This window comes from Haliaeetus albicilla, chromosome W, assembly GCF_947461875.1.
Source record: "Haliaeetus albicilla chromosome W, bHalAlb1.1, whole genome shotgun sequence".
In the NCBI taxonomy this organism is placed as follows: Eukaryota; Metazoa; Chordata; class Aves; order Accipitriformes; family Accipitridae; genus Haliaeetus; species Haliaeetus albicilla.
This window is the reverse complement of record NC_091515.1, coordinates 46086888-46114363: the sequence shown is the minus strand read 5'-3', so window position 1 is coordinate 46114363 and position 27476 is coordinate 46086888. Positions and strand designations below refer to the sequence as shown.

At 42.4% G+C, this 27476-nt stretch overlaps 1 protein-coding gene and 1 long non-coding RNA gene across 3 annotated transcripts in view; one reads left to right on the top strand and one right to left on the bottom strand.

The window, feature by feature from the left end:
* Window positions 1–27476, top strand: part of LOC138683548 (uncharacterized) — a 313882-nt gene that overhangs the window by 227506 nt on the left and 58900 nt on the right. The window lies entirely within an intron of this gene.
* LOC138683544 (rapamycin-insensitive companion of mTOR-like) overlaps window positions 1–27476 on the bottom strand; it is a 105989-nt gene that overhangs the window by 56812 nt on the left and 21701 nt on the right. For both annotated transcript variants that reach the window (XM_069775521.1, XM_069775523.1), the window contains exons 3-4: window positions 27188–27285; window positions 7781–7845 (exon numbers count right to left, since the gene is read on the bottom strand). In XM_069775521.1, coding sequence (XP_069631622.1) covers window positions 7781–7845; window positions 27188–27285 — 163 coding nt within the window. The remainder of the gene's footprint in view (window positions 1–7780; window positions 7846–27187; window positions 27286–27476) is intronic.

Here is a 27476-nt window from a genome sequence, read left to right as displayed (position 1 = left end):
CCTACTCATTTAAAATAAAAAGGTTAATTTTTAAAGAGAAATATTCTGCATTAATTTTCTGTCTTTGAGATATTCACCTGTACAGCCTAGAAGGCAAACCTTAACCCTGCCAACAGATGTAGACAATATATTAATCTGAAAAAGCCACAAACCAATTTTTAATTATTTTTTTAAAGAACAGTTTGTACATCCCTGAAATGATACATGACCAAGACTTGCATATGTCTTCTTATTTGACAAAACAGCTGAGCATAATATTAGTCCTGAAAAGGTGTTCTGGATTAGTTACAATTTTCAGGAAAATTAACAGGTGGAGAGTATTTCCTCCTTTGCTAGACTGCCAATCCATAAGCATGAGTCCTCAAAACAATATCTTGACACCTAACAGAGACAAATTTGCACCTTAAGTAATTATATGCACCAATCACTAAAGATGTTATAGCACCAATATCTACATGAAATGTGAAAGTCATAACTTAAGCAGCCCCACACAGCAGATTTCTACAGATTTAATTTCAACATATAACCAGAACATATTTCCCTTTAGACAGATTTTGAAAGCATTTTGCTTGCACCGAGGCAAGCTTTCCTAAACATAACTGTCATCATAATGTATTTTCCTAAATTTTCTAGCTAGGTAAAAAGAAAGGAGATTTTGAAGACCTCCAGAGAGATTTTGAAAGTATTAAGTGAAACACTGTCCTTTTGAAGGCCCTCAAAAGATTTGCCCCTCTTGCTTGACTACACAGGAAGAAAAAAAAAAAAGAAGAAAAAAAAACCCCAACAACCACCCCCCACCAAAAACCCCCACAAAACAAAAAAACCCACAAAACACCAAAAGATCCCCAACTCCCAGCCACATATTTTAGTAGGATTGTTTTAGTGGACATCTAAGAATGTAAATACTTCAGCCAGTGAGACTGAATTTCAACCAATACAAATTGATTATGTTTTTCCCCTTTTCTTATTCTAGGATGGTCATGCATGGTAATCAGCTATTCCAAGGCCAAAATCTTCTGAATCTTTCTACAGATCAGACAGCCTGTGTAAAAGTCACTATACAAGGAACCTACTTCCAGGCAATGTCTAGACAAAGTAGAAAGGCTAAAATACTAATTGCAAATAAAGATGAACTGATTATTACTTTCAGTACCAAGTAGGGAATTACTTCAGGAAGACCATTGTTGCTGTAATATCAAATATGGCTCTTCACATAAAAAGAGTGTCACTAATTGTCTGTCTGTATTTACTTTAAGCAGAGCTAGAAGCAAATAAGAAACAGATTCTCAATGTTGTGAGGTTAAGAAAAATTCTTCCTCTAAAAATGCTGAACTAGGAGAGATTTATTTCCAAGTCATTCAAGAAAAGCAGACAGAAGGAAAGACAAGTAACTCTAGCTGTGTTGAGTAGATAACAGGTATTCTTTAGATCATGAATCATGCTTTGTTTCTAGTGTTGCAGATTTGCAGAGATGGAAGTCTGAGGGATGAGCACACGAGACTCAGTTGTTCTTGGTGATATTTTTCTATTTGGACTTTTAGCTCGCAATTTGCAATTGGTTTGGATATGCCAGTTTAAGACACTTCAGCAGAAATTCCTTTTAGGACAGAAGTTACCCATTACTCATGAAAACAGTGTCATTGCTACCCACGATATTTCTTATTAGGACAGCCAAATACTGAATCTGGATTCCCCCCCCCCCCATCAAGTACATTACTTTTATATTTGAGAGGAAAATGTCTCTTAAATGGCAGAACAAAACAATCTTTAGACAAATAGTTTCTCAAAAGCAATTAATGCTTTGAAAGCTTGTTCTACAACTCACAAGAGGAGGATATTCTTAATTTATAGACAGAAGTTAATTTAGAATTGGCAACAGTGAAACCACAACAAAGGACAACGTTATCATGAGATCCAACATCCAAAAGCAGAAGGGACCAAAAAGGGATGTGTCACTATCTTTAAATAGTGAGAATGCAATGAAAATATATAACTAGCCAGAAAGACATAGCCCTAAAATAAAGGCCATAAAAATCCATCAAGAAAAAAATCAAATGAAAGCAATGACATATAGAAGTGTACAAGGCTGAACAAACCCCTCTCCATTAAAAACAAAAACTAAACAAAAAAAAAACCACCAGCCAATGACTGAACTGCAAAAACTTGAGAGAATGTAACATGAGCAAAAAGAGAAACTTGACCTTCTAAAGCCAATTAAGATATGCTACAGCAGGCAGAAAAAAAAATATGTAGGAAAACCTACACACGTGTGTCTGTATGCGTCTGCGTGTTCTGACTTTTCAGCTGTACCACAAACAGAAAACTTGAAAAATGAATCAGACCTACTGGATAACCCAAAAAGGAAAGGGAGAAGGAATGAAGCAAATAAGAGAAACAAGCACTTTCTTTGTACTAAGTCATTCCTTTAGAGATCTGCATGAAGATTCCTATCCTAAAGTCTTTTTTATTATACTAAATATGAGTTAGACTAAGAAGTGAAAACGATGGAAGAACTGGAGGAAATTCATCAGTAAATAGTCACTGGCCCACCAAGCTTCACATCTAAGTGTTTGAAAAGAACATTAACATGAATGATCTGCATATATTTGCTAGCACCATATTATAAACGGTAGCGGCCAAGATGGAGAAAAGGTGATAAACAGGTCTATACAAAAAGGATTCCAAAGCGCATCCAGAGGACTGTTTATGATCTTAAAATCACCTTAAAATAAAACTGGTTAGCCATATGAAGCACCCAGAAGAGTTTACACAAACTGTATTCTGCTAATCTTTTGAAAGACTTGAAAGGAGTTATTACAATAGTGTATAAAAAGGCATAAGGTGTTGCTGAAGATTGTATTAAGGGATATAAAGAGGTTTTAGGGTGATGAAAAGTAGTTTCACAAATCAAAATCTAAAAAGATGAATTCAAAGAGCAGAGGTGAATGGAAGATTTTTAACCAGTTAAGTACTAGGTTCGCAATCTCCTTTTGTAGACACTATTCAATATACAATTCATGATTTGGAGAAAGGAATGCAGTGGAGGGGGGGAATACAGAGGGCAATGTTGTTTATATTAACGAGATGTTGTGGTTTAACCCCAGCCAGCAACTAAGCACCACGCAGCCGCTCACTCACTTCCCCCCCATCCAGTGGGATGGGGGAGAAAATCGGGAAAAAAAAGAAGTAAAACTCGTGGGTTGAGATAAGAACGGTTTAATAGAACAGAAAAGAAGAAACTAATAATGATAATGATAACACTAATAAAATGACAACAGCAATAATGAAAGGATTGGATTGTACAAATGATGCACAGTGTGATTGCTCACCACCCGCCGACCGACACCCAGCTAGTCCCTGAGCAGCGATTCCCTGCCCCCACTTCCCAGTTCCTATACTAGATGGGACGTCACATGGTATGGAATACCCTGTTGGCCAGTTTGGGTCAGGTGCCCTGGCTGTGTCCTGTGCCAACTTCTTGTGCCCCTCCAGCTTTCTCGCTGGCTGGGCATGAGAAGCTGAAAAATCCCTGACTTTAGTCTAAACACTACTTAGCAACAACTGAAAACATCAGTGTGTTATCAACATTCTTCGCATACTGAACTCAAAAACATAGCACTGTACCAGCTACTAGGAAGACAGTTAACTCTATCCCAGCTGAAACCAGGACAGATATGCACACTCCACATGCATCTATGGCTGAAAGGGCCAAAAAGACATCATGATTGTATGAGAGAAAAAGTAAGCACAATACTACTTGCCCCAATATTTTAAGTGTCACTGCAGAAATGAAAAGAACTTCCTAAGACAGCATTAAGGCTGATAAATATTAAAACTGATAAAAAGTCTGGAAGAACTAACAAAGGATGGAATAAGAAAGAATATTCATTATCTATTAGAGGATTTTATTTTTTTTTTACCTTTTAGTAAAGCATCTCATCTACTCACTACAGAAAGACTACAATGGTTTTGAAAAATCTCCATTTGATCCAGTCAGGTAATTGTGAAAATTCTGAATTTTGCTTTTATGGCCAAAGCCTCTCGGCACATTACTAAAAGACCTCAAAAGTTTGAGGCCTACCAACACTCCATTTTCTTCGTGGCTCAAGGCTTCCTCTCAGCTGTCAACAGTATGGTGCTCTGGGAACCAGCAAGACCCATTTACACTGGGAATGACAACAAAATGTGTCACTATTCTCTCCATCTGCTGGCTAGAAGAAACTATAATCAGGCACCTGGACTAACAAAATACTAAAAAGAGAATGAGTTCTAAAAAACCAGATCTTTAACTTGAGAATAATTGCAATTATTGCAGACTACTATTGCAGACTAAAGACAACTGTCTTCAGTTTGGGTAAATATTCTTTCAAGGTTACTGATCCCAAAACCTAGAACTTGATAGGAAATATATAAATTATTCTTGAAAACATTGATTCCCTTACAGTTTAATGTTTTAAGCATAGCCATTCATACTTTACAAGTACAGGAAACTCACACAGTATTTTTTGCATCCAAATAACTTTTCTTGTTTTCAAAGAAAAACAAGTTTGTTCTGCAGAACAAAAAGTTTTCCCTATGGAAATTAAGATAACGTTGAGAACATCAGCAGAGCAAATTACAGAACTTGCATGTTATTTCCAAAGAAGTCTACCTCAAGGTCATTTCCTAAATTAATTAATTAAAAGGTTCAGTATTTGCAAGTTACTCAGAGTAGCTGTATAGCAAAATAACCTGCAAAAAGAATACTACTGCAGAATGGCTATAACCCTGTAGGGCAAAAATTTTAAAATTGCTTGAAAAGTCTGTATTTCATAAAAACAATGCATCCTATAAATATTTCTGAAGAACCACCAACGAGCACAATTATGGTTAATATCTGAGTATTTGGGTTGTATGTTTGAGCTTGAAAATTATCACTATAGCAGAATAATCTATGTATATGCGTAAAAAATTTGTTTCTCATGTACACACACAGAGGAATCACTGGACTGACCAAAGTAATGTCACTAACCAAGATAATTTTCCTTCTATCTCTCTTTAATTTTTTTAGAAACCATTTTTGGCATTTTTATAAGTAGGGGGCTATTTTTCTTCATGTGCTGGCTGAGAACAACATTTTTATCTGTTCCTTATCAATATCCTTAGTTGTGTTTGGATTAGCAGATCTTTCTGCAAACTTTTTCCTATAAAAACAAACAATAGATTTGTATAACTGTTTTGGGTTTGTGTGGCAGGGTTTTGGTAGCAGGGGAGGGGCTACAAGGATGGCTCCTGTGAGAAGCTGCTAGAAGCTTCCCTGACTCCAAGTCAGACCCACCTCTGACCAAGGCCGAGCCCATCAGCGATGGTGGTAGTGCCTCTGGGACAACATATTTAAGGAGGGGAACCTGCAGTGGGGGAGGAGATTAGAATGTGAGAGAAACACCTATGCAGATACCAAGGTCAGGGAAGAAGGAGGGGGAGGAGGTGCGCTGGAGGAGGTGATGCCCCTGCAGCTCGTGGTGAGATGGCAAGCTGTCCCCCTGCAGCCCATGGAGGTGAATGGTGGAGCAGACACCCACCTGCAGCCCATGGAGGACCCCATGCCGGAGCAGTTGGATGCCCCCAAAGATGACTGTGACTCCATGGGAAAGCCTGCGCTGGAGCAGCCTGTGCCTGAAGGACTGCGGCCCACAGAAAGGACCCATGCCAGAGAAGTTCGTGAAAGACTGTCTCCCATGGGAGGGACCCTATGCTGGAGCAAGGGAAGAGTGTGAGGAGTCCTCCCCCTGAGGAGGAAGGAGCAGCAGAGACAATGTGTGATGAACTGACCCCACAACCCCCATTCCCCATCCCCCTGCGCTGCTGGGGGGAGGAGGTAGAGAAAACCGGGAGTGGAGTTGAGCCGGGAAGGAGGGAGGGGTGGTGGGAAGGTGTTTTAAGGTTTGGTTTTACTTCTCAGTATCCTTGTTTTGATTTGATTGGTAGTAAATTAAATTGATTTTGTTTTTTCCTGCAAGTTGAGTCTGTCTTTTGCCTGTGACCATAATTGGTGAGTGATCCCTCCCTGTCCTTGTCTTGACCCACAAACGTTTGGGGGGGGAAGGAGTGAGCAAGTGGTTTCATGGTGCTTTGTTACCAGCTGGGCTTAAATGATGATAATAACCTTTTAAGACTTATATTTAAAAATATTTGGTAAAGAACTCCGAATTTTGAAGTTATACTCTTAACTGATGATTAGTCACATCATAAAAACACTACAATAGATTACATAAATAAGGTCAGAAGACAATAATCTATTAAAGCACACAGCAAAATACATTTTCACAAAAACACTTATTAGCTTTTTTTTTAGCTCTAGCAAGGAAAATCAGTTCTATTTAAGAAAACAACTTATAATATTTCCACAAGAAAAAGTACACAAGTTCTCCCAAAATTTTATTTAAAGAATGACTAGCTTTTCTAAGATTTCTTTCTTAGGTCAGATAACTAAATTGAAAGAACACTAAATCGTATTAAATACTATATCTTAGTTGTTTCTGCCACCAATGCTGAGCCTCAGGACAAATTCACCAATGTCTGTGCAAAAAACCACAGAAGTTCTGGAAATAAGCATGTAGTTACTTTTGACTGTCAGAAATGGCAACAAAATATAGGAAAAATCCCCTTGAAAGTACATACACAGGGCGTTTTAGTAGCAAGGAAAGTGATGCTACAAAGATATATATTCACACCAAATTAACATAAAATGTTTATCTTTAAATCCTAGTTCTACATCAAGAGTACGCTCTAAATTCTGTAAGAGCACATTTTTACTTGATATAGAGAACGAACTGCTAATTGCTTAATGATTGTCTCTCTGTAACTTTACATACCAAAGACTGGTGCTTGTCAAGGATTAAGCCTGTCAGAGACTGGTACTTGGGAGTGATGAGCAAGAAGGAACCATGAACAATCACAAAACTTAATTAAATGTTTGATAAATTTACGATCTTGTCGAGAAGGCTCAAGTAGAGGCCTTGCTTGAATAGATAGGGCCAGAAAAGATAAGAACTCCTGCCTTTGTTCTCGTCCTTGTAGATAATTTAGCTTAAACTAACCATATGGTTTTTACAGCACTAATGAGAACTTAGATAATAAGAGCACTAACGAGCACTGATGTATTAAAACATGTAAAAGACCATACTGCGCAGAATCACCTGAGAAGGGTCAAATAGCAGACAAGTGAGGAAGACTATGGAAGACCACCAGAGGACTCCTGAAGACCACCAGAGACCTTCAATGCGCCTGCGTAAAGGACATTTGCATATGCTAATAGTTTCCCGGGAAACTAATGAATATGTATAACATTTCTCGGAAATCTAGTGAATATGTATGTAGAACATGTATTTAACCTGCACAATTAGACCTGACGGTTAGGTGGAGCGATCTCCCGTGCATCCAGCGCTGCCAATAAAGAATACCTACTTAATAGTTAATCAAACTATTGAGTCAATTTCTCTGAATCATACTAAAAGTACTTTCTGCAAGTACTGAGATATTTAGAGGTATTTTTTACATTTATGAGGAATAAAGAAATCCACACTTCAACTTGGAGGTTTTTCCCCTCTTTGCCTGAAAGCATATAATGTATTTGATTTTACTTATTAAAATATTTGTAAGGTGTATCTATTTGCATTATGAAATTTCAAACACATTGGAACTACAAAATACTAGCTCAAAAGTACAAATAAAACTGATTAAATCGCACCTAGGACAATTAAAGTACCCTAGTATTGCTCTAGTGCTCCTTACTACTTACCATATTATGATGCTGTCATATGTAAAACCTAGCTTTTCTTCAGCATGGCCAGTATTACAAAGAAGCTGAAAATAAAAGAAAACATCTATTACTTACAAGTCTTTAAAAAATTACTATGTAAAACTGAAGACTTCTGGCAATGCTTTCAAAGAAAGCTGAGGAATTTCATTCATGACAAGGGGAAACTTACCAACTTCAGACTTTCCTGAGAATTTCTGCTGTCAGTATTCTATGCCTATATACGCCAGACACACACAAACCTGTGGCCTCATACTAGAGAAAAGCTTGCACAATTGTATAAGCTGCCTACTCCGTCAATTTTTCAATTCCAGACTGCTCCTCTTGCTGCCTTTAAGCTCTTTTCACTATCATGTTTTGCCACAGCAGCACAGGCATAGAAAAAAGGCACTGCCAAGTGTCCCTTAACTAACATTCAGCCTGTTCTGCCATCGATTCCATAGAATTTGTACCTCTGAAAAAAATCAGTGCAAAGGTTGAATTTATGCACACGAAGACACCAATAAACTGTTGCAAATTCTGAACATTTCAACCATATCTGTCCATTTTAGAGCACGAGACTGAAGATTTATAAGTGCAGTTTTTACATCTAAAACTAATCTCAAAAGGAGCAATCTAGTGCGTGCCTATATTTTAGCCTCTTGAGAAAAGGAAAACCGTCTGTGGTGGGTTGACCCTGGCTGGGCATCAGGTGCCCACCAAAGCTGCTCTATCACTCCCCCTCCTCAGCTGGACAGGGGAGAGAAAATATAACAAAAGGCTCGTGGGTCAAGATAAGGACAGTTTAATAAAGTGAAAGCAAAGGTCGTGCGCGCGAAAGCAAAGAAAAACAAATGATGTTATTCTCTACTTCCCATCAGCAGGCGATGTCTAGCCGCTTCTCGGGAAGCAGGGCTTCAGTATGCGTAGTGGTTGCTCCAGAAGACAAAAAATGCCCCCCCTCCGTCTCCCTTAACTTAGCTTTTATATCTGAGCTGATGTCATATGGTATGGAATATCTGTTTGGTTAGTTTAGGTCAGCTGTCCTGGTTATGTCCCCTCCCAAGATCTTGCCCAGCCCCAGCCTGCCATTGAGGGGGGGAAAAATGTTGAAGAGACAGCCTTGATGCTGTGCCAGCACTGCTCAGCAGTAGCCAAAACACTGGTGTGTTATCAACACCTTTCTAGCTACTGATGCAGAGCACAGCACTACCAGGGCTGCTATGGGGAGAATTAACTCCATCTCAGCCAGACCCAATACACCATCTCTTCTGTAAGAAGAGCTAATGCTGTTCTCCTTTGAAGAGTGGCAAAGAAATTCCTAGTAATCTCACTACCCCTAGCTAAAATTATAAAATACTTTAATATTACGTCCAAATCCCAAAGCACTTTTCCAAGCACTTCCAAAAACTCAAGTGACTAATACCAATTGCAATAGCTTTGCACTTTGTCCTTTTCGAAAGAGGTTCAGTTCTGAGCCAGTGTGGTATTAACAGTTTCTCCTCAGTGAGGAATTCAGGGAGTGTTTGTGCCAACTAGCAAATACTCCTGTTCTAAAATTATTAAAATATATCAAACTCTATGCCATGTTCATGTTCTGTGCCAAGTGCAAGGTCCTGCACCTGGGTCAGGGCAACACCCAGTATCAATACAGGCTGGGGGATGAAGGGATTGAGAGCAGCCTGTATTGGGTCTGGCTGAGATGGAGTTAATACTCCCCATAGCAGCCCTCATAGCACTGTGCTCTGCATCAGTAGCTAGAAAGGTGTTGATAGCACACCAGTGTTTTGGCTACTGCTGAGCAGTGCTGGCACAGCATCAAGGCTGTCTCTTCAACATTTTTCCCCCCCTCAATGGCAGGCTGGGGCTGGGCAAGATCTTGGGAGGGGACATAACCAGGACAGCTGACCTAAACTAACCAAACAGATATTCCATACCATATGACGTCAGCTCAGATATAAAAGCTAAGTTAAGGGAGACGGAGGGGGGGCATTTTTGTCTTCCAGAGCAACCACTACGCATACTGAAGCCCTGCTTCCCGAGAAGCGGCTAGACATCGCCTGCTGATGGGAAGTAGAGAATAACATCATTTGTTTTTTCTTTGCTTTCGCGCGCACGACCTTTGCTATCACTGTATTAAACTGTCCTTATCTTGACCCACGAGCCTTTTGTTATATTTTTCTCCCCCCCATCCAGCTGAGGAGGGAGAGTGATAGAGCGGCTTTGGTGGGCACCTGGCATCCAACCAGGGTCAACCCACCACACAGCCCTGCGGAGAAGGTGGATGAAAAGCTGGACGTGAGCCAGCAATGTGTGCTCACAGCCCAGGAAGCCAATCACATCCTGGGCTGCATCAAAAGTAGTGTGGCCAGCAGGTTGAGGGAGGTGATTCTGCCCCTCTACTCCGCTCTGGTGAGAGCCCACCCGGAGTACTGCATCCAGCTCTGGAGTCCTCAGTACAAGAAAGACATGGACTTGTTGGAGTGGGTCCAGAGGAGGGCCACAAAGGGCCATCAGAGGGATGGAACACCTCTCCTACGAGGAAAGGCTGAGAGAGATGGGGTTGTTCAGCCTGGAGAAGAGAAGGCTCCAGGGAGACCTCATTGAGGCCTTTCAGTACTTAAAGGGGGCTTATAAGAAAGATGGGGACAGACATTTAAATAGGGCCTGTAGTGACAGGACAAGGGGTAATGGTTTTAAACTAAAAGAGGGTAGATTCAGACTAGATATAAGGAAGAAAGTTTTTATGATGAGGGTGGTGAAACGCTGGAACGGGTTGCCCAGAGAGGTGGTAGATGCCCTTTAAAGGTCCCTTCCAATCCAAACTATTCTATGATTCATTATATCTATTCACTACTAACAATAAGAAATTTATAATAAACTAAATGAACAGTTAATTTAAGGCTACTGTAAGTTGAAATATTTAATGTGTTCCATGCTCCTGTTCTACTGTTCACCTCCACCTGAAAAATCAGCATACTGCACAGAAACTCTGCTTTTAAGTAAACCCATTTTATTAGCATGAAGGTTTAAATTCAAAGAATTGGGTTTATGCTCAACAAGTACAAATTCTTCCAAGGACCACATTACAGGTTTTTTTACCACAATTATTTTTCATATTGTGAGAAAAATGCATAGCGGTAATGATGAAATCCAAAGTTGTTAATGAGACAGATTATTAAATCAGCCTGGATCAGCTCCATATTTGGGCTCAAATCTAAGTTAGTTGAAATATTTGGGATTTTGCATTTTTAACAGTGGCTATAATCAAAGATGATTATAAAATATAAGGAAAGTTATTATACAACCTATTTTCCCCCACCTTTCAAATTTAAGTGATAATAAAACTAGGCAATTGCATGCATTAACTGGTTATGATGGTATGTCACTTCCTAGTATCAATCTATTTTTATATCATGTTCATGGACTGCCTAAGGCCACCACTGCTGCTTTAGCATTTCTATTGACAAGTTATAAACTCTAAAAATTGGCTGGCAGTGTAAGCAAAACAGTGTGATAAGACAGTGAGTAAAAACAGTTTGTTGTTCAGGCAAGTACATCAGTAGTTGTTTAGGCTCATCATTTATACATCTAAACCTTTCCCCATCACTCCACCCCAGACAAAAATGAGAAATCCTAATTTAACATACCAGATTATCTTCAACAGTCTTTTTTCCTACTGAAAAAAAAAAAAACCAACCCAGAACTATAATTCTGATGTAGGGAAAAAATCCCCCACACGTTGCTGAGAAAGCTGCTATTGTGTGGAACACACGCTTATTTTTGAAGCAACTCTCCTGTCATCGCACTTACCATGTTTCGGTTTGCATCTTAGGCAGTCCTGAAATGAAACTAAAGCAGACAACACGTTCCAGGAACCCACCTAACCTGCTACAATTGCTAAAGGGCATTCAGTTCACTGGACTAACTCTAGTCTAGTCCTCAGTAACCACTCCTTACCAAATACATACAGTGTGGATATTAGCTCCTCAATACCAACTGTTTTCCTCTATATATGCACTCCCATTGCACACACCCTCACTGATGTAGGATGAAACTTGACCTTATCTTGAAACTCAAAGATAGCCATGTAACCTGATGACAGTTTTAACTTGAGGAAAGTTTAACCGCTGTGTGGATACAAATTTCTGAATGTGATGATAATTATTATCAAAGTGTGTGATTGTGTCTGTGCATATGTGTGAAACATCTCTCTCAGAAAATGAACAGATAAAATTAGCTGATAAAAATAAGTACAAACTTAGCTACTTTAGCTATTAGTTTACTCTCATTCCAACAGGCCACCATTACTTATGTATTGGCTTTCTTTACAATTTACACACGGTAGTGTGCTTACAGGATTTCCAGCTAGAAAATCATTTAAAAGATGGACAGCAAGATCAGAATTCAAAATGTTTCAGAGATTTGAAAGGAGTGACCAAACTGGATAAGAAAATTCAATTAAATAAAGGGAACAGCATATCATATCATTCAGGATACCACACATTAAGAGACAGAAAAGTTGAAAGGAGTCTAGCAGAGAAATACAAGATGTCCAGAAAACATTCAGAATGTCAAATACAAAAACAAATTTCAAAAGTAAAGTAAGATCTGTAAGTTACAGCAATCTATAAACTAAATGAGTTAAAGTGATGTCGTTTCCAAAAAAAGAAATTTTACCTTTGGAAATACTAATAGGACTGCATTATGTTTGAGATTAGAGACCTTTTTTCCCCACTTCACAGGTTGCTCTCAAATCTGCATTAAGAACGAAATTTTGGGCACCACATTTTAAGAGCAGACAAACTGGAAAAAGTGTAGCAGAAAAATGTACAAGGCAGTGTGGTGGGTTGAACCTGGCTGGATGCCAGGTGCCCACCAAAGCCATTCTATCACTCCCCCATCCTCAGCTGGACAGGGGAGAGAAAATATAACAAAGGGCTTGTGGGTCAAGATAAGGACAGGAGAGATCACTCACTAATTACTGTCACGGGCAAAACAGACTCAGCTTGGGGAAAATTAACTCAATTTATTACAAATCAACCAGAGTAGGGTAATGAGAAATAAAACCAAATCTCAGAACACCTTCCCTCCACCCCTCCCTTCTTCCTGGGCACAACTTCACTCCCGGATTCTCTACCAACCCCCCCAGTGGCCCAGGGGGACAGGGATGGGGTTTACGGTCAGTTCGTCACATGTTATTTTCTGCCGCTTCATCCTCCTCAGGGGGAGGACTCATCACACTCTTCCCCTCCTCCAGCATGGGGTCCCTCCCACGGGAGACAGTCCTCCACGAACTTCTCCAACGTGGGTCCTTCCCACGGGCTGCAGTTCTTCACGAACTGCTCCAGCATGGGTCCCTTCCACGGCGTGCAGTCCTTCAGGAGCACACTGCTCCAGCGCGGGCTTCCCACGGGGTCACAAGTCCTGCCAGAAAACCTGCTCTGTGGACTCCTCTCTCCACAGGGTCACAGGTCCTGCCATGAGCCTGCTCCAGTGTGGGCTTCCCATGGGGTCACAGCCTCCTTCAGGTGCATCCACCTGCTCCAGCACAGGGTCCTCCACGGGCTGCAGGTGGATATCTGCTCCACCATGGACCTCCATGGGCTGCAGGGGGACAGCCTGCCTCACCATGGTCTTCACCACGGGCTGCAGGGGAATCTCTGCTCCGGCGCCTGGAGCATCTCCTCCCCGTCCTTCTTCACTGACCTTGGTGTCTGCAGGGTTGTTTCTCTCACATGTTCTCACTCCTCTCTCCAGCTGCCCTTTCCTGTCTGTCCCAGCAACTTTTTTTCCTTCTTAAAAATGTTATCACAGAGGCATTACCACTATCGCTGATTGGCTCAGCCTTGGCCGGTGGCAGGTCCGTCTTAGAGCCAGCTGGTATTGGCTCTGTTGGACACAGGGTAAGCTTCCAGCAGCTTCTTACAGAAGCCACCCCTGTAACCCCCCCCCACTACCAAAACCTTGCCACACTAAGCCAATACAGGCAGCTAGAAAATACACTCATGAAGGCTGAAACATTGGGTTTATTTAGTCTAGGGGGAAAAACTGGCAAAAGTAAGGTTAGATTGATATATGTTTAAAAGGGGAAAAAAAATAAGTCACGGAAGCTGCTATAAAGAAGATACTGTTCAGCTGGTCTCAATGTTTTGGGTATTTGCTCAGTTATAAATAAATGTCTGGTCTTAAATATATTTAAGGGAAAACTTTGCCACTTTCTTCTCATTTCAACTTCAAACAACATTAAACAGGTCAATGATTCTGGCCCAAATGCACTGATGTTTGTAGATGGCTGAATTCCTGACAAAGCCAAATATAACTGTCATATTTTTGACTGTAACATTTAACAATTAATATGCATATCATTGTAGTATAAGTTTGAAGGCAAGCAGTACCAGAATACTAATATCTGCTTTTGGCTACACATTGCTATATTTTACTAAAATGTCAATGGATTATCATATCATGTAAATGCCTGTAATTATGCAAATATACTTTATCTTTTATATATTTTTATATTAAGTTTATATATTTTATATATACACAATAAATTTATATATTTTAATATAAACACACAGAGTATACTTTGCTTTTTAAAACTGCCTATAATTCAACTCAAATTCAAAATTTTTTATATAATGGTAAATGAATGGGAATAGCGCAGAATCTGAGTGGATGATTTAATATTAGGACAAAATTATACTTATGCTAGGTCAGAGAGTGACTAATTTACAGTGAAGGTTTTTTTCATGTTTATTGTCAGCTATGAGTTTTTCATGCTACTTGGATGAGTCATAGCAATATGAGTAACACATCAACGTGTCTTGGAAACAGTAGCTCAAAACCACAAAACCACAGGAGTTCAACAGCATACACAAGCTGAATGCACACCATGACCATTAAAATTTATATTTAATAGAATAGTCACAGCAATTGGGCCAGGGCATACTGCCGGGGAAGACAACTGGCCTAGCTGAACAGGGAGATTTGCTGGGACTCAGGAAAAAAAGGAGAGTTTACCATCTTTGGAAGAAAGGGCAGGCAACTCAGGAAGAGTACAGGGATCTTGTTAGGTCATGCAGAGAGAAAATTAGAAAGGCAAAAGCTCAGCTAGAACTCAATCTGGCTACTGTCGTAAGAGACAACAAAAAATGTTTTTACAAATATGTTAGCAATAAAAAGAGAGCCAAGGAGAATATCTATCCTTTTTTGGATGCAGAGGGGAACATTGCCACCAGAGATGAGGAAAAGGCTGAGGTACTTAATGCCTTCTTTGCCTCAGTCTTTAATAGGGAGACCAGTCATCCTCAGGGTACTCTGCCCCCTGAACTGGAAGACAGGGACGGAGAGCAGAATATACCCCCCATAATCCAGGAGGAAATAGTTAATGACCTGCTATGCCATCTGGACACTCACAAGTCTATGGGACCAGATGGGATCCATCCGAGAGTACTGAGGGAGCTGGTGGAGGAGCTTGCCAAGCCACTCTCCATCATTTATCAGCAGTCCTGGTCAACAGGGGAGGTCCCAGATGACTGGAGGCTTGCCAATGTGACTCCCATTTACAAGAAGGGTCGGAGGGAGGATCCAGGAAACTACAAGCCTGTCAGCCTGACCACAGTGCCGGGGAAAGATTATGGAGTGGTTCATCTCAAGCGTGCTCACATGGTATGTGCAGGACAACCAGGGGATCAGGCCCAGCCAGCATGGGTTCATGAAAGGCACATCCTGACTGACTAACTTGATCTCCTTCTATGACCAGGTGACCTGCCTAGTGGATGAGGGGAAGGCTGTGGATGTTGTCTACCTGGACTTCAGTAAGGCCTTTGACACTATCTCTCATGCCATACTCCTTGAGAAGCTGGCAACTCATGGCTTAAACAAGTGTATGCTTCGCTGGGTAAAAAACTGGCTGGCTGGACGAGCCCAGAGGGTTGTGCTGAATGGAGTTAAATCCAGTTGGCAGACGGTCACAAGTGGTGTTCCCCAGGGCTCAGTATTGGGGACAGTTCTCTTTAATATCTTTATCAATGATCTGGATGAGGGGATCGAGTGCACCCTCAGGAAGTTTGCAGATGACACCAAGTTGGGAGGCAGGGTTGATCTGCTTGAGGGAAGGAAGGCTCTACAGAGGGATCTGGACAGGCTGGACCGATGGGCCGAGGCCAACTGTATGAGGTTCAACAAGGCCAAGTGCCAGGTCCTGCACTTGGGTCACAACAACGCCATGCAGTACTACAGGCTTGGGGAAGAGTGGCTGGAAAGCTGCCCAGCAGAAAAGGACCTGGGGCTGTTGGTCAACAGCTGGCTGAATATGAGCCAGCAGTGTGCCCAGGTGGCCAAGGGCATCCTGGCCTGTATCAGAAATAGTGTGGCCAGCAGGAGAAGGGAAGTGATTGTTCCCCTGTACTCGGCACTGGTGAGGCCGCACCTTGAGTACTGTGTTCAGGTTTGGGCCCCTCACTACAGGAAAGACATTGAGGTGCTGGAGCATGTCCAGAGGAGGGCAACAAAGCTGGTGAAGGGCCTGGAGCACAAGTCTTATGAGGAGCAGCTGAGGGAACTGGGGCTGTTTAGTCTGGAGAAAAGGAGGCTGAGGGGAGACCTTCTCGCTCTCTACAGCTACCTGAAAGGGGGTTGTAGTGAGGTGGCTGCTGGTCTCTTCTGTCAGGTGGCTGGTGATAGGACGAGAGAAAATGGCCTCAAGTTGCGGCAGGGGAGGTTTAGATTGTATATTAGGAAAAAATTCTTTACTGAAAGGGTTGTCAGGCATTGGAACAGGCTGCCCAGGGAAGTGGTGGAGTCACCATCCCTGGAGGTATTAAAAAAGCGCGTAGACAATGTACTTCAGGACATGGTTTAGTGGGCATGGTTGACGGTTGGACCTGATGATCTTAAAGGTCTTTTCCAACCTAAATGATTCTATGATTCTATGAATTAATAGGTAAAAGCATGATATAATTCCATGTGTCCAAAATGCAATTATTATACTGTAATTTTGGAAATACAGTTTGAACAATCACTGGTAATATTTGAGGAGACTACTTAGTAGATCCTGATCTTAGAGAAGCCCTTACTGAAACTGCATCCTCTGGATTTAGACCCGTTAGCTCTCCATGTTCGTTCCACCGCTGAATGCCCCATAGCAGATATTCTGTTCCTATCTGCTACATATTTCATCATGAGGTATCAAGTTTTGCCCATAGTGGTGTATAGCTATTTGGATGAATTTTACAGTCAGTCAATACTATATTCAGATTCTAAGACATTTGGGTTTTGCAAAGGATAGCCAAGACCCTAAAATGACAACAGAAGCAGAGCAAGAAATGATGCAAGGAACTATGAATCAGACAGAGAAACTGAATCCGTGAGAGCCTCTGTAGACCCAAAATCAATCCATATCCTAGTGATATTTAGCAGCATGGTCAAAAGCTAACATATATAAAGCAGAGTAGTAGAGCCCCATTAACTAATGATGGAATTAGTTTTGACCACATTGAAAATATCATTTTCCATATCACTGATGCTATTCAATTGCTAGGGTTAAGCTAAAATGAATTAAGTTTCATTTTCTCCTGTCCTGGTTTCAGCTGGGATAGAGTTAACTGTCTTCCTAGTAGCTGGTACAGTGCTATGTTTTGAGTTCAGTATGAGAAGAATGTTGATAACACTGATGTTTTCAGTTGTTGCTCAGCAATGTTTAGACTAAATTCAAGGATTTTTCAGCTTCTCATGCCCAGCCAGCGAGAAAGCTGGAGGGGCACAGGAAGTTGGCACAGGACACAGCCAGGGCACCTGACCCAAACTGGCCAACAGGGTATTCCATACCATGGGACGTCACATCTAGTTTAGGAACTGGGAAGTAGGGGCAGGGAATTGCCGCTCGGGGACTAGCCGGGTGTCGGTTGGCGGGTGGTGAGCAATTGCCCTGCGCATCATTTGTACATTCCAATCCTTTTATTACTACTGTTGTCATTTTATTAGTGTTATCATTATTAGTTTCTTCTTTTCTGTTCTATTAAACTGTTCTGATCTCAACCCACGAGTTTTACTTCTTTTTCACGATTTTCTCCCCCATCCCACTGGATGGGGGGGGAGTGAGTGAGCGGCTGCGTGGTGCTTAGTTGCTGGCTGGGGTTAAACCACGACAGTCCTTTTGGCGCCCAACGTGGGGCACGAAGGGTTGAGATAACGACAAACCTGACCAGAGCTTGTTAAAACAAATTTGTTCTAAGCATTCATTATGTTGATTTATGTGTTCTTAGAGTTGTTGCTCTGGTTTTTAAGGGTCTGTTATGTATCACCTCGCTTGCTGTATGTAGTTCCTCTTCTACTGCTTATCATCCGTGGGAGGTGGATTAAGGTTTTCACTTTGATGTATGGTATAACACTGGTTTATGGTATGATAAAGTCATCGGCTGTGGGATTAATCCGGTATTTGCACTTAGCATTGTCACCTTTATACTGCGGGAGCCATCTGTGGGAAACTATTAATAATTATACCATTTACCTTTCCTCCATGGAAAACCAGTCTGTGGGTGGGGTACCTTTCTTCCCCTCTCCTTTCTCCTTCAGTCCAGTTACAATGGTGTTTGAGAATTTTGAAAAATTTGAATACTCCTGGAATGTTGGGACTAGCACGGTCCTAGCCCTACTGCTAGGAATTAGCATGCTTCTGAATGTGGTTCAGCTCTCGTTTAAGGTTAAACAACTATTTAAGAAGATCACCCAGAGATCTGCCCCAAGGCTGGATAATTCTGAGTGGCAGGGTGTGTGGGGTAGTATGGGCAAGTACCTAGAAAAGTGGGCACCTCCAATGTTTTGGAAATTCACCCCTGAACAAGTGCAGGATCCAGAAGAACTAGTAAAATATTTGGAAAAGGTATGCTGTCACCCCGGCAGCTCCAGAGAGATACAAATCACTGCAATGTGCTGGGGCCTGGCCCATGCCTATCAAGCCCTGTTCGACACCACTCAGTACCCTCAAGGCGAAGAGAAAGTCTCTGGACCTAACAACAAAACGATGAGCACCGCGGCCACCCAAACCTCGGCAATGGGCGCTGCAGCCCCTCCAGCCCCGGCAACGAGCATTGCAGGCACCCAGACCTTGGCGACAGGCACCGTGACCCCTCCAGCCCCGGTGACGAGAACTCGGGCTACCCAAACCTCAGCAACAGGCACTGCAGCCCCTCCAGCCCCAGCAACGTGCACTGCTGCTACCCAAACCTTGGCAACAGGCACTGCGGTTATCCAAAACGCAGCAAGCGATACTGCAACTGAACCAGCGGACCAACCTGCACCAGTATCAGTTGTCCCCGTACAGGAAAGGAAATATACAAAAAAATCAGTTCGCTTAGCGAAGGATGAAGGTGAACCAGGGTCATCACGGGAACAGGAGGAAAAGGCAGAACCAGAGGTAATAACCCGGTCCCTATCCTTGAGTGAGCTGCGGGATATGCAAAAAGATTTTGGCCGCCATATAGGTGAGCATATTATCACCTGGCTCCTCTGATGCTGGGACAATAGGGCTAATAGCTTGGAATTAGAAGGTAGGGAAGCCAAGCAGCTGGGATCGCTTGCCAGGGAAGGTGGCATTGACAAGGCAATTGGAAGAGGGACACAAGCCATCAGCCTCTGGAGGCGACTCCTGTCAAGTGTGAAGGAAAGGTACCCCTTTAAGGAAGATGTTATATGTCAATCAAGCAAGTGGACCACCATGGAAAAAGGTATCCAATATCTGAGGGAATTAGCTGTGCTAGAGACGATTCATCATGACCCGGACAACCCACAATTACCCAAAGATCCAGACGAAGTCCAATGCACACGACCCATGTGGCGGAAGTTTGTACGGAGCGCACCATCGTCCTATGCCAACACATTGGCAATAATGACCTGGAAAGACGAAGAGGCACCGACAGTGGAGGAAGTGGCTCGCCAACTCCATCAATACGAAGAAAATCTCTCCTCCTCCCTACAAGCCTGCATTTCGGCTGTGGAGAAGCTGTCCCAGGATGTCCAACAAATCAAAGAGGATATGTCCTACTCCACACTTGTAAGGACCAATGTCTCAGCTATTAGGAGTGAGCGTTCTTCTGCCCAAGAGAGAGAATATAGAAGGTACACACCGCGAGGTGCCCTGTGGTTTTACCTATGTGATCATGGAGAGGACATGAGGAAATGGGACGGAAAACCTACCTCGGTCCTAAATGCACGGGTACGTGAGCTGCGAGGAAAAACCACCACAAAAGGGGATTCTACCAGGAGAAATGCCGCTCCAGTTTCCAAACAGAGTAGAAGGGCTGATTTTGTTTCCGACCCTCTTGAAGGGACTTCTGAGCCAATTTTGCGAGAAGTGAATACTGAATACTCTGACCAGAATTAGAGGGTCCCTGCCTCCAGCAGTTATAAAGGGGCAGAACCCATTTGTGTTTCTGGTGTAACAGGGGGATCCCAAGAGTTAACTCTATTGGAAGCTGAAGTAAGCCTAACTGGGAATGAATGGCAGAAACACCCCATTGTGACTGGTCCAGAGGATCCGTGTATCCTTGGCATAGACTATCTCAGGAGGGGGTATTTTAAGGACCCGAAGGGGTATCGATGGGCTTTCGGTATAGCTGCCTTGGAGATGAAGGGAATTGAACAGCTGTCTACCCTGCCTGGTCTCTCTCAAGACCCTTCGATTGTGGGGTTGCTCAAGGTTGAAGAACAACAAGTGCCAATTGCTACCACCACGGTGCACCGGTGGCAATATCGCACCAACCGAGACTCTCTGATTCCCATCCACAAGTTGATTCGCCAACTGGACAGCCAAGGAGTGATCAGCAAAACTCACTCACCCTTTAATAGTCCCATATGGCCAGTGCAGAAGTCTAATGGGGAATGGAGACTAACAGTTGACTATCGCGGCCTGAATGAAGTTACACCACCGCTGAGTGCTGCCGTTCCAGATATGCTAGAACTTCAATACGAACTAGAGTCAAAGGCAGCCAAGTGGTATGCCACAATTGACATTGCTAATGCGTTTTTCTCAATCCCTCTGGGAGCACAATGCAGGCCACAGTTTGCCTTTACTCGGAGGGGTGTCCAGTACACTTGGAATCGATTGCCCCAGGGGTGGAAACACAGCCCCACCATTTGCCATGGACTAATCCAGACTGCACTGGAAAAAGGTGAAGCTCCGGAACACCTGCAATACATTGATGACATCATCGTATGGGGCAACACGGAAGAAGAAGTCTTTGAGAAAGGGAAGAAAATAATCCAAATCCTTCTGAAAGCCGGTTTTGCCATAAAAGAAAGTAAGGTCAAGGGACCCGCACAGGAGATCCAGTTTTTGGGAATAAAATGGCAAGATGGACGTCGTCAGATCCCAATGGATGTGATCAACAAAATAGCAGCTATGTCTCCACCAACTAATAAAAAGGACACACAGGCCTTCTTAGGTGTCGTGGGGTTTTGGAGAATGCATATTCCAAATTACAGTTTGATTGTAAGCCCTCTCTATCAAGTGACCTGGAAGAAGAATGATTTTAAATGGAGGCCTGAACAACAACAAGCCTTTGAACAATTTAAACGGGAGATTGTTCATGCAGTAGCCCTTGGACCAGTCCGGGCAGGACAAGATGTTAAAAATGTGCTCTACACCGCAGCTGGGGAGAATGGCCCTACCTGGAGCCTCTGGCAGAAAGCACTTGGGGAGACCCGAGGCCGACCCCTGGGGTTTTGGAGTCGAGGATATCGAGGATCCGAGGCTCGCTATACTCCAACTGAAAAAGAGATATTGGCAGCATATGAAGGAGTTTGAGCTGCCTCAGAAGTGGTTGGTACTGAAACACAGCTCCTCTTAGCACCCCGACTGCCAGTGCTGGGCTGGATGTTCAAAGGGAGGGTCTCCTCTACACATCATGCAACTGATGCCACGTGGAGTAAGTGGATTGCACTGATCACACAGTGAGCTCCAATAGGAAACCCCAGTCGCCCAGGAATTTTAGAAGTGATCACAGACTGGCCAGAAGGCAAAGATTTTGGAATGTCGCCAGAGGAGGAGGTGATGCCTGCCAAAGAGGCCGCACTGTTTAATAAACTGCCAGAAAATGAGAGGCAATATGCCCTGTTCACTGATGGGTCCTGTCGCATTGCGGGAAAGCATCGGAGGTGGAAGGCTGCTGTATGGAGTCCTACACGACAAGTTGCAGAAACTGCTGAAGGAGAAGGTGAATCGAGTCAGTTTGCAGAGGTGAAAGACATCCAGCTAGCATTAGATATTGCTGAAAGAGAGAAGTGGCCAGTCCTCTATCTCTATCCTGACTCATGGATGGTGGCAGATGCCCTGTGGGGGTGGTTACAGCAATGGAAGCAGAGCAACTGGCAGTGCAGAGGTAAACCCTTTTGGGCTGCCACACTGTGGCAAGATATTGTGTCCCGGCTAGAGAATCTGGTTGTAAAAGTACGTCATGTAGATGCTCACGTACCCAAGGGTCGGGCCACTGAAGGACATCGAAACAACCAACAGGTGGATCAGGCTGCCAAGATTGAAGTGGCTCAGGTGGACCTGGACTGGCAACATAATGGTGAGCTATTTATGGCTCTGTGGGCCCATGACACCTCAGGCCATCAGGGAAGAGATGCAACATATAGATGGGCTCGAGATCGAGGGGTGGACCTGACCATGGACACTATCGCGCAGGTTATCCATGAATGTGAAACATGTGCTGCAATTAAGCAAGCCAAGCGGTTAAAGCCCCTGTGGTATGGAGGGCGATGGCTGAAATATAAATATGGGGAAGCCTGGCAGATTGACTATATCACACTCCCACAAACTCACCAAGGCAAGCGCTATGTGCTGACAATGGTGGAAGCAACCACCGGATGGCTGGAAACATATTCTGTACCCCATGCCACTGCCCGGAACACTGTCCTGGGCCTTGAGAAGCAGGTCTTGTGGCGACATGGCACCCCAGAAAGAATTGAGTCAGACAATGGGACTCACTTCCGAAACAACCTCATAGACACCTGGGCCAAAGAGCATGGCATTGAGTGGGTGTATCATATCCCCTATCATGCACCAGCCTCTGGGAAAATTGAGCGATACAATGGACTGTTAAAAGCTACAATGAAAGCAATGGGGGGGGTGGAACTTTCGAACATTGGGATACACATTTAGCAAAAGCCACCTGGTTAGTCAACACCAGAGGATCTGCCAATCGGAGTGGCCCTGCCCAATCAGAATTTTTACATACTGTAGAAGGGGATAAAGTCCCTGTAGTGCACATGAAAAATATGTTAGGGAAAACAGTCGGGGTTACTCCTGCCTCAGGCAAAGGTAAACCCATTCGTGGGATTGCTTTTGCTCAAGGGCCTGGGTGCACTTGGTGGGTGATGCGAAAAGATGGGGAAGTCCGATGTATGCCTCAAGGGGATTTGATTTTAGGTGAAAATAGCCAGAATTAAACTGTATGATATTAGTTGCTATATAACCCTGCTACTGTATGTTATCATTACTATAATTGTTATATGCTATATCCATAGTACTACAGTAAGAATCACTTAGATCAAGCAAGAAAGAACTGTGATAAAACTGAGCAAAGCGCAGTAGTGATGGAACCAGAACTGACTCCAGCATGCAACAATCCAACGGTGCACACCATCCTCCTGCTGCGCCAAATGTCACCTGCTCGTCACACCGCACTGAAGCCCAATTCTGCTCTACCGACTGAGAGGACTTTGCACCATCCCTCCTGCCCAGACAGACTGGTATGACAGATGGAGCCCAGAGTCGGAAACTAAATGAACTCAACAAACGTTTTATGAACATAACCCATGAACTAAAGGAATGATATCTCTGTGTGTGTATACATATATATATATATCATTGTTCATATGTCCCAAAGGGATGGAAAGGTGGTGATGATTGATCAGAATGTAACTAAAGGTATGGGAACTGAGCATGACGTCAATGGTATAGAATAAGGGGTGGATACTGTCCTGGTTTCAGCTGGGATGTAGTTAACTGTCTTCCTAGTAGCTGGTACAGTGCTATGTTTTGAGTTCAGTATGAGAAGAATGTTGATAACACTGATGTTTTCAGTTGTTGCTCAGCAGTGTTTAGACTAAGTCAAGGATTTTTCAGCTTCTCATGCCCAGCCAGCGAGAAAGCTGGAGGGGCACAAGAAGTTGGCACAGGACACAGCCAGGGCACCTGACCCAAACTGGCCAACGGTGTATTCCATACCATGGGACGTCCCATCTAGTATAGGAACTGGGAAGTGGGGGCAGGGAATCGCCGCTCGGGGACTAGCTGGGTGTCGGTTGGCGGGTGGTGAGCAATTGCCCTGCGCATCATTTGTACATTCCAATCCTTTCATTACTACTGTTGTCATTTTATTAGTGTTATCATTATCATTATTAGTTTCTTCTTTTCTGTTCTATTAAACCGTTCTTATCTCAACCCAGGAGTTTTACTTCTTTTCCTGATTTTCTCCCCCATCCCACTGGATGGGGGGGAGTGAGTGAGCGGCTGCGTGGTGCTTAGTTGCTGGCTGGGGTTAAACCATGACATGTCCTTAAAGAAGCACCTTTCTTTTTTGAATGAAAAATAAAAATCCCTATAACAATATCTGTGGATCCTTTTTTCTGTTCAGTATTTAAATATGCTTTTAGGTTTAAAAAGGTATGAAGGTGTGAAGGATCTCTCAGAATCTAACAGTGGAATAAACCTTCTATAATAAAGGATTCTAAATGAATATTTCAAATCCAAAAGATATTTTCCACTAGGTAAATGCAGTTGTACAGTTCCTTCTGGTTTTCAGCAATTTATCACTTACTACTTCTCATGGCGGTGGGGAAAACCCCAAAGAAATAACCATGATGTTTTAGTATCAATCAGCAGAAGTTGGGAAACTTCAAGGCACTTGCCTTTTGTAGCTGGCCATATAAGTGAAAGATGGGTAAACCTAGTCAGCTTACTGGAGCCAAAGGCACATACTGAGCTTGTGAACTGCTGTGACGACTGAAGGTGTCATTTACTGTTTACTAGATAGAGGTCAAATCCTCAAACAGTTTTCAGGTCAAAATACAGGTTAGCTTAAATAGCGATACAGGTGGTTTGAAAGAAACAAGATTATTTTTATCCAGTACAGATTAGGCAGTACTTCACAAGCCTTTTTGCCCACAAAACTGCAGCTTCAGGTATTAGGTGATGAGCAGCAGATGAGGAGAAAAATTTCTGAGTGTGCCACAGCTGCAATTCAGAACAAAACATAACATTCCATAGCCTGAGTATCATCAGAACTGGGAATGCTAATTTCTTGGAGCAGAAAAATTAAGATGCTACAGCACCTGTTAAGCAAGAATAACCCATGTTCTACAACCAAAGAGCCAAGAACATGAACATTAAAGTTTTTACTAATAAGAAGTACTAGCTAAAATTTGATGAATGAAATGCAAGTTTTTGTAAAATATCATGTATACAGCGTACTTTGCACAGTAAGCATGGGTGCTGTGGTGACTTGAACGTCACTAGTTAAAACTCCTCTTGAAGGGAAAGACAAATGAAAATGGAATTACATCTCTTAGGCATGCAAACGTCAAACAAAATATCTGCCTTATGGTATCATTCTTGCAAATAAAGTAACAAATTCTGTTTTAAGATTCATACTTTCAAATATTGACTTTTCACTAGGATCATGCATCTGCAAACCTAATCCAGCTCTTTAATTTTAAGGCAACTAGAGAATTTGGAAGCACCTACATTTATAAGTTTCTAGGTCAGCACAAAAAGGAAATACAGCTATGCATCAGCCTTTTCTAGCAGAAAAATGGGCTTTCTTGAAATACAGTTTGGAATCTCAGTAACAGCAACAGCATTTTGTCAATGGTGGATGTCTGACATAGACTGACAGATGCAATAAAGCAATGACCCAAAGAAAAGATTTCAGTATAAGTAAGTTCAGTTCCTCAGTGACTGCTATGCACCTACATGTGCTCTGAACCAACTCCAAAAATTGAGCATTTACAGATTTGTTATTAATGCACTAGAAAATAAATTTATTTGCTATCGTAATTTTGTTCTCAGTACTCACCCTCCTGCTAACTGAATCTCATACACTACCACTGAAGTATTGTTCAATTTTACAAGGAGTGCTTTCAACAGCCAAGAAGCATGCCTACTTCGAAGACTATGATGCATGTTTGTCCTTCTCATATCGATTAGTCCTCCAAACCTGCCCCTGAGCATTTATTCTTTCACTTGAGATTGTCTTAAAACTGTCAAGCAGCCTCCCAGTTATCTTACTCAGTGATTTGTTATCAGCTCATCTACAACAACAATAATTTAAACCTTACTTTCCCCACAAAATTCTCCACTACTAACTTGTTTCTTGGCTACTGCAGGATTCATCCTCTGTCACAGAAACTTAGGTTTCATCTTCGGGCATGTCACCCTATCTGTGGCGCTCTATCAGAAAGGTGTACAACTTACCAGCTCCTTCTGTGTATCAGCCCATTCACTTGGGTAACATACTGAAGCTCCAATGTCTCCTAGCTCATTGACTGCAGTGCACTTTTCCCTTGCCTCGACAAATGGAACACTGGTCCAACCACAACCATTCAGTATGCTACAACAAACACCTCTTTCATAACTACTTGCTCACATCCCATCAGTCCTCTCTGCTGCTCTCCACATGTTCCTCCTCTACCAAAAAAAATGGTACTTGCTCTCCTTCTGAAGGCCTTTCATGGTGTCTTTCTTCAGACTACCATTTCTCATTCTGCAGTAAGTTTTTAATTTTTGCCTCCTGTCAGCTCACAACATCAGCTTCCAACGTATCTGTTGTACTTTCAGGAAAGTACCTTTCACATTCCTATGATTTAGAAGCTTCTATTTGGAAAAAGCACCTCAAAAATCAGTAATAGAGATCATTTCTAGAAATCGCCCCATAAATCTTTTTCACTATGAAACCTGCAATGAAAGTTGACAGTTGCTATTCTTAGTGCCCAAACCACTGCATATCATGCTCATTGATACAGTCCTCTCTCTCACTGTACTTTGTCAGTTTAGATCCAGAGAGTCTGGCATTTCACATTTTTGATTCAATTCTGTGGAGCAGGAACCAATCTTTAGCTCTACCTGTGCAACTTAATCCATGAACTGAGATAATTCAGGCTTCTAAGCACTAAAATACTACAAAAATTCAGCCAGTAGGACACGTAGACAAACTTCAGCATAACCCTGCATTCACATATTTGCTTGTCCTTATTTGCTCCTTTCCTCTCCCACAGTACATAGATTCCAAGTACTGTTCCATGATACTAAGCTGTTTCATGAATCTCCCAGCCAACACCTGATAGAGTACATATAAAATATTTTGCCCATATGATCACTTGTTCTGACACCATTTGAGCTCTTACCTTAGTAAAATTATTCAAGTGACCTAGTTTTCTCATATTTGAAACGCCTTGTAACTTGGCCACATTTTGGAGAATCTCTCTCATATTATCACAGGGTTCTGCAAAAGAAAACAGGTTATTAGCAGATAGGTGAAAAGAAATAATAAAAAAATCTAAACATGCATTCAACATACAGTTTCCTAAACATAACAGGTATTGTCCTGCTCTTAATTAAGGATGCAGATCATTTTCCCTCAAGAAGCATCAATTTGATTTGTGCCTAGAACCAAAACCAGGCATACCAGAGTTC